The following is a 16,737-nucleotide window of genomic DNA, read 5'->3' on the forward strand; positions in this document are numbered from 1 at the left end:
CTTTTGGGACCCAGGAGTTGCCACCTTTCCCTAGTCCTTGACCTATCAGGGAGGCTGGCCGGAAAGCACCTCTAGTGCTTTCGTTTCCACCACCAGCTCCCCGTAATGAACACGTCCACGTGTCAACAACAGGCACTGATGGATCTCTACACGCGACCTGGCCTAACGCAGGGGATTCGCTGACTGACCGAAAGCACGTCAGTGTCCAGAGTTGTGAGGACCCCGAAGCCATCCGTGCAAGCCTCTTCCCATCTCTTCTCCTTCCACAATAAACCAATATCAATTTCTGAGATTTAGACTAAAATTCGCCTGAAACATTCAATTATTTATGGAAATCATTCCAAGAAAAGGACGAGCCCCCCACCCTGTGGCTCAAGAGCAAAATGCTGACAGATTAGGAAACTGATCCTGACCCTGTTATGTGACTGAATCAACCACTGTACTTTGTAGCTCAAAGAAATTCTCAGAAATCATCTGAGCATTCTTAGTGCTCAGGTGAGGACACTGAGGCCCAAAATGGTGACCAAGGCAAGTCGTCAGCCAAGTGGGAAACGGGCACATTCTCTGCAGGTTGGTAGTTTCTACTTTCATTATATGTCCGCTCTCTGAATTTTAGTATGACCTTCACAGGCACCAAGTGGGCTATGGTCTCTACAACTGATGACAAACCAACAAGGAAAATCATGGTACTACAATCTACTATCCTGTCAAGGCATAATGACCGAACACGGTCAAAAGGGGGTGAAGAGCAAGTTCCCATAAAAGAAGGACAGAGCAGCCAAGACTGGCTGGGCTCCTCGCAGGCCACACACTCTGCTCTATTTCTGATCCCTTCTTCTTTCCCATTTGCAAACTGACAAATGTTATGAATAGGCTGTTTTCCCCTGGTGCATTATGTCTGGTTCTGTTATCCCTGCAATAGACACAATTCAGCCCAAGACGAAAGTAAATTTCACTGTAGTCCCACAACGTTCATCCAAGCTCAAGACATGTTTCATGGAGTAATAATTCTTTAATTGTATTTCGATTTTCTGATTCCACAAGTCAGTAATGCTTGTGGTTCAGAAATGTAATCAAATGCCCACCACATTCTAAACACTGACATCACTATTCCATGGCCCACATTACATACCCAGAAAGGGCCATCAGAAGAAACAAGGGTCCTGTATCCCAGAGTGGGGAGCCCCCACTGAAGCCCCAGTCAGTGGCACCAACTTCGGTGTCAAACAGACTTTAAACTTAGTATCAGCTCTTCCACTTAGTGGCTAAGCCTTGGATAATGCGTATTAATAGCTACTTAAAAGGACTGTCCTAAGAATTCAATGAAATAATTTAAGCAAAGTGACTAACTAGCTTAACATCTAGCATGGTTACACCCAAATAAAGTTAGCTTCTTTCCATACTAACTTCTGCTAGTTCAGACAATAAAAGTTAACGTAAACGTGTCTGCTCACATATGCATAAATACCCTCCAGAGAATATACAAGAAACTGCCAGGATGCACTGGCTTCCAGTGGGGAAATGAACTGAAAACCTAAGGGGCAGGGTGGGAGACTCTTCATGGTCTCCCGTGGATACATTTTTGTACCTTTTGAATTTTAAATTTATTCAAAGAATAAAGTTCTAAATAAATCATTTTACATAGAATCTGCAAAGAGATGCAAGACTGGTTCAATACTCAAAAATCAATCAATGTAATCCATTATATTAACAAGTTAAAGAAGAAAAATCATATGATTGTATTAACTGACACAGAAAAAGCATTTGACAAAATCTGACACCCATTCATAAAAATGTCTAAGAAAAAAAGGAATACAGAGGAACTTCTTCAAATTGATAAAGAACATTTAAAAATAACCTGCAGCTACATTATACCTAATGGTGATAGACTCAGTGCTTTCCCTCTAAGATCAGAACAAGCCCAGGATGTCCACGCTCCCAGCTCTCATTCAAATAGTCCTGGAAGCTCCTGGGAGAGCAATAAGGCAAGAAGGAGAAAGTGAGTGGCAAAGTAAAGGAGGGAATAAAGCAGCCCCTGTCTGCCAAAGAATCTACAAAAAGCTCTAGGGAGTGAGTTTAGCAAGGTCACAGTATATAAGATCGACATACAAAAACGAATTAACTGTATCTCCAAAAAGTAGGAATGACTATGTGAGCACCAAAATTAAAAATATAATACTATTTCTAATTGCTCAGAGACAATGAAAAAGTAGGTGCAAATCTAATACAATATGTACAGGACTTCATGTTGAAAACTATAAAATGCTAATGAAAGAAATTAAAGAAAATCTTAAAAATTGAGAAACACAGTGTTCATGGATTAGAAGGTACAATGTAGTAAAGAGGTCAATTCTCCTCAAATTGATGTTTCCCCATGCATTTTCAATAAAAATCCTAGCAACATTTTTTTGCAGATATAGACAAAGATTATTATAAAATGTACACAGAGAGGCACAGACCCTTGAACAGCTAAAACAATCTCCAAAAAGAGGAATGTGGGCAGAAACAACCTACCCAATCTCAAGACTTACTAGATACACAGTAATCAAGACTGTGTGGTACTGGTGGAAAGACAGACACAGACCGAGGAAACAGAACACTCAGAAATAGATCCACACAGGTGTGTCCAACTGAGTCTGATAAAGGTAAAAAGCAATCCAGTGGGGGAGGTAAAGGTGCTGGAGTAACGGGACGTCTATAGCCCAAAAAAGAACCTTGACCCAAGTCTCTCATCATATACAGAAAATTAACTCAGAATGGATCACAGACTTAAATGTAGAAAGTAAAACTATAAAACTTTTAGAAAAAACTATGAGAGAAAATCTTTAGGACCTAGGAGCCATGAAGGGTTCTTAGATTTGACTTTAAAAGCATAATTTATAGGGGCACCTGGGTGACCCAGTTGGTTAAGTGCCTGACTCTTGGTTTCAACCCAGGTGGTGGTCTCATGGGTGGTGAGATGGAACCCCGAGTCGGGATCCACGCTGAGCCCAGAGGATCTGCTTGAGTTTCTCTCTCTCTCCCTCTGCTCCTCCCTCCAAAGGCTCTCTCTCTAAAATAAAAATAGATATGTCCACCTAAATCCTGCTCTATGAAAGAAACTGTTAAAAAGGATGAAACATCAAGCTATAGACTGAAAGAAACTGTTTATAAAGCACATATGAGACAAAGGACTAGTATCTAGAAGATATAAGGAACTCTCAAAACTCAACGGTAAAAGAACCGAAAAAATACAATTAGAAAATGGGCAAAGGACTACAGAGCAAAGGAGATCAGCAACAAAATGAAAAGGCAATTTATGGGATGGGAGAAAATATTTGCAAATCCTGTATCTGAAAAGGAGTTAATAACCAAAATATATAAAGGGCTCATACAACTCAATAGCAAAAAAACAAAGGATGCAATTTAAAAATGGACAGAGGAACTGAAGAGACATTTTTCCAAAGAAGACGTACAGATGGCCCAAAGACGCATGAAGATGCCCAACATCACTCAGTGTCAGGGAAATGCCGATCCAGCCGTAACAAGCGATCACCTTACGTTTGTCAGAATGGCCGCATGGAAAAGACAAGGAATAATAAGGGTTGGCGAGGGGGTGGGAACATAACTGGGGCAGCCAGTATGGAAAACAGCATGGAGGCTCCTTGAAAAATGAAGAATAGAGCCAGCATAGGATTTGATAATTCCATTTCTGGGTATTTATCTGAAAAAAAAGAACTTGAAAAAATATATGTAACCCCCGGTTCACTGCAACACTATTTACAATAGCTAAGATACAGAAGCAACCTAAGTGTCCATCAAGAGATGAATGGATAAAGATATGTATCATATATATATAATATATATATATATGATCATATATATAATCTGTGGTATCAAAAAACAAAAAGAGAAAAACAAAACCAAATAAAACCGCCTCACAGATACAGAGAACAGACTGGTAGTTGCCAGAGGTAGAGGTGGGGGTAAAAAGGGTCAAGGTGGCCAACGGGTACATACTGACTTACAAAAGAAGTAACTCAGAGGATGTCACGTACAGCACAGTGACAGAAGTTAAATACGGTATTGTATATGTGAAAGCTGCTAAGAGAGTAAATCTTCAAAGTCCTCATTATAGGAAACAAACTTGTTCTATACCAGCATACGGAAAACTACACTTATCGTGGTGGTCATTTCACAGTCTATACAAATATCGAATCATTCTGTTGTACACTTTAAACTAATACAATGTTCTATGCCTTCAGACCTTAATGAAGAAAGAAAGAGAAAAGGAAAGAAAATGAGGCAAGGACACGAAGAGACGTCTCACCCGAGGACACACAGGACAAATGGGCACAGGAAACAATGTTCCACAGCGCTAGCGGTCAAGAAAAAGCAGTTAAGACCACAGTAACGTAATAACACACACCTGTCGGAATGGATAAAAGAAAGTGACACCACCACACAGCAGTGACGATGTGGAGAGACCAGAGCACCCCACACTGCAGGTGGGGGTGTAAAATGGCACCCCTTCTGGAAAACAGACACGAACACTACGACTGCCATAGGACCCAGCAAACACACTCCCACACATTCATCCCAGAGAAATGAGAACTTATGTTCACAGAAAAACCTATACGTGAATGTTTGTGGTAGCTTCACTCACAACAGCCCCAGACGGGGAAAAATCCAGACGTCGTCCCACACGCAAACAGTTAAAGTGTGGCACACCCACCCCAGGGAACACTGCTCAGCCACACAAAGGAACCAACGGCTGATACATGCAACAAATGAGTTATGTCTCTAGAGAATTCCACGGCCTGAAAAAAAAACCCACCCAGAAACTGTCACAGAATGTTTGATTCTGTTTTTACAACATTGTTGAGATGACAAATTATGCAAATGGAGGACACCTGTGACTCCAGGGGTTAAGGGGAGGCAGGGGGGCTTTATCAGGGCAACATGAAGGATCTTCGCTGGGATGGACAGTAGCAATGTCAATAGTCTGGCTGTGATATCGTGCTCCAGCTCTGCAGGATGTTACCACTGGGGGGGTACTGGGTAAAGGGTACAAGAGAACTCTAATCTTTCTTACAACTCTATATCAATCATTATTTCAACACTAAAAAGTTTCATTAAAGAGACCAACTATATATACAGTCCGCGGAGATCAAAGGAGATCCGAGCAGACTTACCCAAAGCCCCACCCATCTACCGCACTCGTAAACACCACATTGCCCTGATCCGGAGAGAAGTAAAGGTGAGAGTCATCCGTGTCCTCCAAGCCAGTGCTCCAGTCATACACTTGCTCTCCCGGGTCAGGATTTGGATTCACCTGCGATTCGGTTTCTCTCTCTGCTCTTTCTTCTAGGACTTTAGAAGTAAAAAGAGTTCCTGTGAGTGCATTAATCTAGGAGAGAGGGTGAAATGGCAGAATGTCACTGGATGGTTGCACATCCACGGTGGGGAACACGCTATCTAGAATTGTCAGTTAGTATGGGCTCCACGATGGAGCCGATGTTTACAACAATAATTAACGGACATGTCATCAACCCATTCCTTCCAAACCCAGCAAGACTAAATTTTAAGGCCTCCATGAGGTCATTTTGTGAGCCGAGGGAGTAGCATCCGCAGCACAGGGCCTGGAGTCGCTAGGAACTCACGACCCCACAATCCTAGTTCACGGCCTGAGCCTGCTCCCTCTCCAGTACTCACACCTGGACTTGTCACCACTCTCTTCAGGCCGTTTTCCCGGCTGCCCATCCTCAACTATTTCCATCCCTTACTTTCTGCCGCAGAGAGAAAATAGAACCCATTATTCAGAAATCCTGCAAGCTCCCCGGATTCCAACTGATCGGCCCGTGTCTGTCTGCAAACAACACTGGCCCCTCTCCTTCTGCCTCCCTGGTGCCCCTCCTTGTCTGGCTCCACAGGGAACTAGATCCATCAATCCACGCTTTCTCGTTGCTCTACTTTGATCATTTCCTCCCTTCAGCAAACAAATATTCTCAGCTGGTCCCATCAGTGGTGCCCCACTGTCTTGAAGAAAGTCCAAACCTCCATGCATGGCACATGACGTTCTCCATAATCAGAGCCCTATATTCCCTCCTACTCCCACCTCCTGCCCATTTCCCATGATCTCACTCTTCAGTGACTGCAAGTCACATGCAGCTCTTTGAATAAAATGTCCTACTATGCTTTCTCTCGAGTTTACTCTTATTCCTTCCCTCCCAAATGCCCTGGCCGTAACTCCCGACCTTTTTCCATCTCAAGGCTTCTGTCCTGTGACTCTTCCTAACTGTCCTCCCTCCTGACCCAGTCAGGGTGAGGCAGCCTCATTCACATTCTCCAACCACACCCACGGCTTCTCACTGCTCTCCAAAGAGCTCTTTAAAGGTCTCCCCACCATAGCATGAGATCTCTGAAGACAGGGACTCTGACCTATTGGCACATTCACACTCCCCAGCACACAGTGGACATCCCAGAATTCACTTATTCAACATACAGCTACGCAAATGTCTACTGGGTAAATACACAAATAGTTGGGCAAAATGTCATCTAAAGGCAGGTAATAAAAAACCAAGGAGCCTCCTAATACCGCTTCGCTTTGGAACAAAAATACAGGACCTTTAACAAGAGAGCATTAAAACCTATTACCCAAGCTTTGTATGGAGGGTGCTTCCGGGGGATGGAGGGGACTCCTGAGGGGACACCCATCCCACTCCCTCTGCTGTGGTATGACGACTCCAACACACAGAGATCGTGCGTGGAAAAGTTCAAAAGACACGAATTTCTGTGACAACTTACCAGCTTCCTTACAACTCTTCCAGGAGCCCCGATGTGTAAAACACTGAAGTAAAGCATGAGATACCTGCTCTAAAATATTCTTGAGGTGAGAGTAGGCCTCCTGCGGGGTGAACTTCAGCTCCACTATCAAGCGATCGATCTTATTGATCACCAAAACCGGACGGATGTTTTCGAGCCAGGCTTGTCGCAGAACAGCTTGTGTCTGATGAAAACAGAAAGGCCAATGTAAAACTCATGATTTGAAATAATTGAAGCACATGAGAAAATCCTGATTCGTAATCAGCTCATTTCCATACTCGCGTATCACAACAGGTGCTCCCCAAACACTCATGACGTCTACACCATGGAAGGAAAGAACTACGGATAAGAAACTGCCCTTACGGAACTAACAATTCATTTAAGAAGGATAAATAAAATTGTGCAGTTGACTGAATAATGAGAAAACAAACACTCATGTGGCCAACGCACAGGCCGGAAAATCAGGGCATCCCCCGGGAGGCCCCACGTGCTCCTTGCTGACCACCAGCGCCCTGCTGGCATTAACCTCCGTTCTGCTCTTCTGGAGTCTGGTGTACTCAACGACACTTATCTTGTCAGGACAGAGACTAAGGCTGTGCTTCTCGGGCTGGGGGACCCGCGCCCTCAGGGGAGACCAGAGGGGGACATGACAGGACAGTTATGGCACAACTTCTTGGAATTATCAAATTTCCTCCATTTGAGTAATTTAAAGCTTTTACCATTCTTTTTTAAAAATATTACAACAAACAAGGGTATGTTAAAAAGTGGGATACAAACGTGAAAACATTTTTTGAGATAAAACATAAGGCCTCCAAACAAGTCCTTATAAGAACCGAGCTTGGAGAGCCACTCCGAGGTCCACACCCAGCACATCACCCTGGTGAACTTCTCCACCTTTGGTGCAAAGGAGAAACACTAGCTTGAGGGCATGGAGGAGAGAGAGAGAAGGGGTGGGGGGCAGGAGTGGGTGTGTAGGCGGGCAGAGGCATGAGTGTAACCTGAGAAGCCAACAGAAGAGAATTACCCGTAGGGGAGAGCGGGCTCAGTATCCTGCCATCTACCATCTCTCCCACTTCAGAATCCTCCCCAAATTCAGCATCACCCCCACTTTGGCAGAGTCCCTCTCTGAGAGGGCATCACGGATGCTTCCAAGTACTTAAGGACATCATCCTCGTTAAGATCCCTTCCGGGCGCGGGTGACCTAGCTCCATCACAGACTGGACCATTATCGAATGAAATGTAAAACCGACTTTCTGGCTGTGGGTGAAACGTCTAAAATGGCACAGCGCCATCGGGGGCCAGTTCCTCCCCTTCCTCCCGCCTTCTTTATTTGACCAGTTCCATATTTCCACATTACGACCCACTACCTGGGGACAGACTCCTTCCACGGCATCGACCACGATGATGCACCCGTCACAAATGCGGACGGCTGTAGAGACTTCCGAGGAGAAGTCCACGTGCCCCGGGGAGTCTATCAGATTAATCAGGTACTCCTCGTTCCCTGAAATGGAATTTGAAACACACGTTCAGTTGTGCGGGCACACGATACCCTCCCTCAGGCGTTCTAGAGTAAGAAAGGTGCTAAGAAGTGACTGAATAAAGCTAAAGAAGCCAAAAAGCTCAATCGGCAACTGTCGCTCCCACTGAGGGATTCCCACTGAGGGAACTATTGCCTCCAAGCAGCATCTATAGAAAATGTTGAAGGACTTTATTATTCTCCAAGTCACCACTTCCTAAGAGCTTACTGGAGCCAGGCACTGTGCTGATCACACCTCCCTGAATCCTTGCAGCATCCCTGCGAGATACATGTTACTATTTCACTCTACAGATTCCAAGCTGAGACTAAAAGAAACCAACGCCAGAGCACAGAAGCTGTTCAAAGGGGCCCAAAACGGGAAATGCAAAGACACAAAGCGCTTGGCCACGACTTCCCCACAAGCTCTCGGAGAGCAGGGTGTGAACCTGAGATTGAGATTCAATTCTCCAAACCTTCCAGGAGCAGTTACTATGTGCCAAGCAATGTGTTACGTGCTCACACATCGATTTTACCTCTTCAACCATCTGGACAAACAAGAGTGCTGAGCTTTCAGTCAGACGATAACCCGTGTGGAGTTGTCCCAAGCACGGAAAGCCCCACATCCCATCAAACCCCAAGTCGGTCCCACATCCCATTAACTCCTAGGTCAGTCCCACACGAGCCAGAATGGGCCACCCTACGTTACAAAGACTTCACGCTGGAACACGATAAAGGAAACCACGCAGAACAGAAATTCATTAGACGTCTATACTCATTCCCCATTTGCTAAACCTGATACAGTTCTCGGGTTTTTCAAGATTTTTTATTTATTGATTTGACGAGAGAGAGCACAAGCAGGGGAGGAGCAGGCAGAAGCAGAGAGAGAAGCAGGCTCCCAGCTGAGCAGGGAGCCCGATGCGGGGCTCGATCCCAGGACCCCGGGATCATGACCTGAGCCGAAGTCAGATGCTTCACTGACTGAGCCACCCAGGCGCCCCCCAGTTCTCTTTTAAAGGCAAAACAATCACTGAACGCTCAGACTCCCGCACACACACTACTTCTGCTCTCCCTCCTAACTCGGTGTTTTTCTACTTCCGCGTGCTCCACAGCTACTCCAGGACCCAAGGGCTAGACACTCCACTGTGCAGGCCTTTCAGAGGATTTGCTCCCGGGCCATCTGAACAAGCTGACGACTCGCCTCGGGCCCTAGGTGACAGTGATACTGAGCAAAGACCACAGTAACCACAGCCAGAGCTCACGTTCGTGGACTCTGTGCCTGGCACCGCGCTAAGCATTTTGCAGACACTGGGTCGTGTTTACCAGCAACCACCCCTTGCAGAAAAACTAGGGCACAGCAACGTTAAATATCTTTCTTGAGAACATCTAACCAGAACCCAACTCTGAGGTAAAGTGCTTAAGATCAAACAATTAAAAATGGTAGAATAAAAGTTCAAACCCATCTAACTCCAAAAACATACCTTTGACCACGCCACTCAAGATGGCACCAAGCTTGTCTCATGTGCCGAGTCCACTGGGGTTGAATTTCTAAACACTAGGTTAGGGATTCCAAGTGCCCCGGAGCTCAGTGGGAGAAAGTGCCACCAAAGAGCAACGGGCTGCTTCTTACAAACCACCGCCCCCCCCCCCCGCCAACCTGTTCCAGGTCTTCTTGCGCAAGGTGCGCTATAAGGAATCCTGGCTCTGCTCACCCACCAGGGAAGGCTCCAACCAGACAGAGGGCTGTGGACATCTCCAAAGAAAACCAAAAACATCAAAGACACAGAGCCTGGGGACAGTGGTCCCTGGGCCTCAGTGGAGCCTTTTACTCTCAGGGCTCCCAGAGCCCTTTGGGATAAGCCCATGCTCTCTACCGAATAAGCCAAATGAAAATGAGCAGCACTAGCAGGGTCCAAGGTCCAATCAGCTTGCATCATGTCAAACAGAAACTATGAGATTCCTAAAATCTCTCCACATTTCCCTAGCCTAACCCTTCACTTCATAGATAAACATGCCCCCAAAGGGAAGAGATGTACACAAGGTCACACCAGGAGTAGCCAGCCAGAAACACACCCAGGTCATTCTAATGACCTTAGTTACTTCCTATAGAAGTCTTAGATTCCTTTATACTTTGCAGCTGGGGAAACAACACTTGCTCGCTCATTTGGAAGCCCAGACTCTAGTGTGGGAGAACTGTAAGCGCTCTCCCACCCTGCCTCACAACAGCTGGGCCTGAGACAAACTTCCAGAAGCTGTGTCTGCTGTCAGGTCCTTTACAGAATTTAAAATGCATCCACAGAGGCGCCTAGGTGGCACAGCGGTTAAGCGTCTGCCTTCGGCTCAGGGCGTGATCCTGGCATTGCGGGATCGAGCCCCACATCAGGCTCCTCTGCTATGAGCCTGGCTTCTTCCTCTCCCACTCCCCCTGCTTGTGTTCCCTCTCTCACTGGCTGTCTCTCTGTCAAATAAGTAAATAAAATCTTTAAAAAAAAAAAATTAAAATGCATCCACAGAGAAACTTCAGGCTTCCTACGCAATAGTGCTCTTGCCTTTTATTGGGGTTACAGCCCTTTAGACAACACCCAGAAAACAAACATACCTACCTACCGATCCACCCTCTACCTACCCTCCCCTAATTATGCATCCAATTCCAGACCCCTTGAAATTCATATAAGAACAGCAAGTTCAGATCTCAAAGACAAGAGAAAGCTAGTGACAGACTAAGCGTTTTCACCTGCAAATAGGCAAAACAAAAAACAAGACTGCATGATCAGAAACCTTTGGGAACTACAGTGGAGGGGCGTCAGGGTGAGGAAGACGCTCACAACACACACATGGACTAAAGCCCCAGAGAAGCTCTGTAGTAAAGAAGCCGGTCCGACTTCCATATGTACCTGATGGAGAGAAGGGGAGGGACCGTGGTCACTCACACAGCTGATAACCACAGAGCTCAGCACATAGCCGGTCTCTGACTTCCAGTGATTTTTTGCATCTTCACTCTTTCCAAATCACTTCAAACTAAATTTCAAAGGCAGGGACAAGAACTCCAATATCCATCAGAGAAAGAAAAAAAAAAAGCCCGTAAACCCAACTCTTCTGCTGTCTTCAGCCACGCCGTGCCTGTTTAAGATTTGTTCCCTGAATGCCATCTACCACCATTTGTGCACATGAGAGTCAAACACATACACACACACACAAACTAGGTGTGATATTATTACTGCTGCTGAGGGAAATTATAACTTCTAGGCACGCTAAATGACCTCCCTGATTTGTCACACGGTCCTGAAGGAGAGTAAGGGACTGACTCCTGCTCACGCATTGAGCCATACTCCCCAGGCATTCCAAAACACACCTCTTCATTTCAGGGACTGATCTCATTGGCAGAGCAACAATCCAATTTTTTTTCATGTTCCAGGTGACTGGGGAAAAGAAAAAGTTGGAAGCCCTGAAGTTCATCGTAGCAGGTATCTTGCCGACAGTTTCTGCTCACAGGGAGTTATGGGAAAATCACCCTTCCCCTGCCCGTGAGTCCCCCAGGTTTAGGATGCCACGGGTAATTGTCTCATGGAAGGTGCACATCGGTCACCAGTGCCTGCCAAAGCTCTCCTCTGTGAAGTGGAAAACTTTACATGAGGTCACGTTCAATTTCCAAAACACTGGAGATGTTCGCTAGCACGCACACAGAAAGCCAACAGGAGACAACGTGACCTCAAACAAAGGGAGATGTCCGTCCACTCGTGGACGAAGATCCGTACTTCATGCAAGCGTCTCTTCTGTTTCGGAGTGTCAGGAGAATACAGTATCAGGAACATGGGAAGAGCCCGACCATGTGAAAACATGTTCCCTAGCACATCACTTACAGAACACACAACACTTACGGACATAAGCTAGGCCCCAACTATATGGTAACCACAGGAGTTTGCACAGGAAGTTCCCACAGGAAATATGACTACTAACCCTTTCTATTTTAAAATAGTATATAAGATTATTGTAAATCAACAGATATGGTTAATTATTTCACAGAACTGTACAACACATTTTATCTCTTATTTGCCGACATGGGTAACAGGTCTTGCCAGGAGAACTGAGTGTGTCTTCATGAGAAGGCTGTAAGAAGAGGTTGTGGGTGGTTGATCCTGATGATATAAATGTCAAAAATGATGTGGTTCAGGAAGGAGTGAGACAATGGCCTACAAACAACTATGAATGGCAAATAATGAAGTTTTCTTGCTGCATGGCTCATCCTCAAGTCCTCTCAGACCCTCCCGCAACACGAAATGAAGGAGACCACACACGGGCCACCTCTGACTACGGTCGGCCTCACTGGCTTGTGGTTTTTCCCCGAGGGCCCATCTGTGCCGGCCACTCGGTACTGGGGCCACACCCTGAACTGTGACATCACTAGGAACCTCGCCACCTTTGAAATCCTGCTGCGTGGGTAGTAAATCTAGCAATTACACGTCTACACTGTCTTGATCTTTCTACTTACTGGCATTTTTGCCTATAAGGATCAAATAAGAACCAGAATAAAGAAGCCTTGTGTTAAAAAAAAACATGTTGATGCTCATTTCTTGGAACCTATGTCAGGGTTCCAAACCTTGGTTGGCAACCTGCTTAGAATCTGTTTACTTCAACCTGGAGGGAAGACCAAGGACTATCTTTCTGTCACTTCATGTGGGTTAAGGCGCAGGTCTCACCATCAGAGCTGCTGCAACGCACCTCTGACCAAGACAGCGCAGCGGGACGTGGAGCTAGAAGGATGGTTGAGCATGTTTCCAAGATGAGACAGACTGGAGCGAGCACCCTTAAAATCTGATGGTCAAGTGTTGGTGAAGATACAGGAGAGAAGGAACTCAACAGGAGCCAAGTCCAGAGCACACGTCTCCCACGCTGACAGGAGACCAGCAGAGACACTAAAACCAGCCCGGGGGAGGTGTGGTGGCCAGCAGCGGAGAGAAGTGTTCCATGTCTGTGACACAGAAGGTAAGGATGTCTGCTGAGATTGTGCGGAAGGGGAAGAGAGGATGACTGGCGTCGGGAAGGAGGTTTAAAAGAACACACAAGACCTGGCAGAGGGAAGTCCGTCAGCAGCCCTGAGGACCAGCCAAGACCCCAGCCCCGGAGAAGAAGGAAGTGTAGCGCCAGCTCCGTCCAGGGTTACAGTTTTGCTCAGAAAAATAAGACAGAAGGCAAAGAAACAGGCCCTTGGAAGGACTGTCAGTGAGATGGCCCATCTGGGCTGTAAGAGGCGGGAAGTGAATGCAGGACGCAGACGGGGCTCAAGGAGCTGGAGAACTTGATGAAGTCGAAGAATGGGTACTTCACCCCACAGGTGAGCGAGCAAGAGGATCGAAGACTGTGGGGAGGGAGTATTCCAAGCTGAAATGTCAAAGACGGGCAGTTCCAAGCGGTCCTAACATCTAGAAAGGAGCCATGACGGCGAGTGGGTGAGAAAAGTGGAGATCTAAGCGCCGCCGCTGTGGAGAGGTCACACCGTCGGAGGGCTCACTGTCAGGAACCGTAAAAGCTACCCTGGCAGATTGGGGTAAAAAGAAAATTACAAGCCAGGTGCCAACATCACTAATGAGCTTACACCGTCCTCAAGGAGCTGACAAGGACAAGATAGAGGAGAACAGTTAGACCGTATAAATCTCAAAAGAGAGGGGAGTTTTAAAACAAGGCTGGAAGAATGAAGTTTGAACCAGAACCAGGGAACAAAGAGAATGGCAACCACATGTCTTAACCCAGAGACGGATGGAGCAAGGAAGAATGAGTCTAAGGAGAGCAGTGCCCTGGGAAAACAGCCAGGCCCGCGGCAGAGAAGAGAACATCAACAAAAAGACGTTGAGGATGGAGAGATGCTTGTTTACCTTGGAATGTTTGCAGAGCACGTTTTGGGAAGGAAGGGAAGAGCAGGATGTTGAAGGAGGGTGTGAACATCACAGAGAAACATGGGGAAGAGACAGCTAGAGAGGCTCCCATCTTAGGTGGTGACCAAGGACAGCAGGGACGTGGGCAATGCTAGCCACAAGAAGATGTCTATAAGCGGCCCCAGCAACCCCTTGTGGACAGGAGGGGGCACACCTCAGGAGCCTTCAGCCATGGTCTGGACTGACCGACCTCTGAGAGACTCCTGGTCCAAGTAAACAAGCTGGAAATGGAATCATCGGGTTCCCAGGACCACTGCCACAGGCTAAACCCTCTGTCCTTGGGAAGGTTTCTGAAACTCCCTGAACTCCACTCTGTATGTATGTACAATGAGGGTAGTATCCATCTCACAGGGTTGCTATGAGGATGATCCATGAAATCACGTGTATGAAGCACCCGGCTCAGAACCAAACCATCACGCACCCATTTTCTCACACCCAGCTTCAACCGAACACTTCAAAAAGAAAAGCGTTATCTTAAGAGAAAAAAGTCTGACCTTTAGCAAAACAAGGGACAGACGATGGAACCCCTCCCCGCTAACCTCAGTCCCATAAATAGGACAATAACTGGGACCGTGCATTAGTGTTCACATTTCTAGGAGAGGGAAGGAGAGGGAAGCTACTGTGTTTCACTTTCCGGCACATGCTGGCCTGGTGTGAACGTGGGTGGCACGATTCGGTCTCCTGTTGGCCCCATCTTCGCAGATTAAGACCAGAGAGCCTGCCGAGAGCCCTGCCTGTCCTTGGTCTCCAAGCTCCGTGCGGTTGCTTCCTGGACGAACACTGAGTGTCTCACCGAACCAGGCTGTTAGCTGGCCTGTGTGCCTCACGCTACAAACCCAAAGCCTGGAAGTTAAAGCCTGCTACAATTTCTTCCATGGGGGGTTTCACAAATTTGTAAAGAAGTTGCCAATAGCTTAAAAACTGGAAGATTTTACCAAAAGCTCGATGCCAACTTTTCTTGAAAAAGCAGATTCCCACAGAGCATCAGTCAGCTGGAGGTGAATGGCATCTGCCCCCACCTGGGGGTGGGGGGGTATTTCAGGGATGGGTACAATTAATTCACTCTCTAGCCTGCACTGCTCAGGTAGAGGCATCCACGCCAACACGCCAAGAACGAATAATATACAACTTAATAATCAAATGTAACTGCTGCTCTAAGAAGTGGTTAATGATTGGGGAAAAATTAAGTCAGACACTTACCTCACAGCTTGTGTGAATACACGCGCACGCACACACACAATTATGGCTGGATTAGACATACAAACTGAAAACATAATGTGGTAAAACTAGGGGTGATTTTTATTTCATTCTTGTGTTTTACTGTATATTCTATAATATACTGAATTTTCTATAATACATACAGATTTGTAAATGAATTTGGAATTTTTAAAAAGATGAGTAAGAATGAACGCTTCACTTCAGAAGTCTCCAGCAGTAATACAGGTATAAAGAATGGCTACACTGTAGCAATGGCAGCAATAAGCCTTGAGACTATCTGAAGAAAACTCCAGGAACTTCAAATTATTTGACCCATTTAAAGACATTTCTCTCATCTTTATTTCAACTCTGGGCTAAAGGATTCAAAGGAATTACATCCCCTTAGGATTTTTTTAATAGAATGTACAATGTATAGTATTTCCTAACTCTTGAAATAACTAGATAAATGGATGGTATCCTTGTGGGAAGGACAAAGAGAGGTAAGACACAGGGAAATAACAAGGTTTAACAATACGGTCCCAACATTTGTAGCAAATTTTGGTCACAAAGGTAAAGATGAGACGCTCCATTTTCTCAAGGAAGAAGTGTGTCCCTGGAAAAGGCTAAGTATCATCTTCTACAATATACCTGGGTTTTCCACACCATTTCTGTAACATACTGGGTTTTGTAAGCATGTTTAATTTAAACTAGAAAAATACCCTCTCTCTCAATCCAAGTAAGGATTTGAAAAAATTTTTGAAAGCCAGTTAAATCAAGAGTCAGAACCAGAAAGGATTTGATTAACACTTAGTGCAGAGATTCTTAATGAAGAGGATACGTGGAAGGGGGTGGGAAGGAGGGGAAGACACAGGGAACTAAAAATCACCTGTGGAGTTTCTTCAACCAACAGGTCTCCCTCCTGCGGGAGGAGGTCCCCTCAGACTGTCCCACCTTCACAGTGGGAATGCCCTCTGGCAGAGAATCAGTACTGAGGTACAGATAAGAACATCATCTTATCTCGGAGGCCTTTGGACAACACGTGCCTCACTCAACACCTCCAACTTCTTTTTTTTTTTAACATTTTTTTAAAGATTTTATTTATTTATTTATTTATTTATTTGACAGAGATAGCCAGCGAGAGAGGGAACACAAGCATGGGGAGTGGGAGAGGAAGAAGCAGGCTCCCAGCGGAGGAGCCTGATGTGGGGCTTGATCCCAGAACGCTGGGATCACGCCCTGAGCCAAAGGCAGACGTTTTTAACGACTGTGCCACACAGGCGCCCCCAACGCCTC

General features: G+C 45.9%; 1 protein-coding gene across 2 annotated transcripts in view; it reads right to left on the reverse strand.

The window, feature by feature from the left end:
* The window catches only part of EFL1 (elongation factor like GTPase 1), a 121,688-nt gene that overhangs the window by 93,813 nt on the left and 11,138 nt on the right, over nt 1–16,737 (reverse strand). For both annotated transcript variants that reach the window (XM_034667803.1, XM_034667802.1), the window contains exons 5-7: nt 8,172–8,305; nt 6,851–6,988; nt 5,175–5,389 (exon numbers count right to left, since the gene is read on the reverse strand). In XM_034667803.1, coding sequence (XP_034523694.1) covers nt 5,175–5,389; nt 6,851–6,988; nt 8,172–8,305 — 487 coding nt within the window. The remainder of the gene's footprint in view (nt 1–5,174; nt 5,390–6,850; nt 6,989–8,171; nt 8,306–16,737) is intronic.

Source organism: Ailuropoda melanoleuca, chromosome 9, assembly GCF_002007445.2.
Source record: "Ailuropoda melanoleuca isolate Jingjing chromosome 9, ASM200744v2, whole genome shotgun sequence".
Classification (NCBI taxonomy): Eukaryota; Metazoa; Chordata; class Mammalia; order Carnivora; family Ursidae; genus Ailuropoda; species Ailuropoda melanoleuca.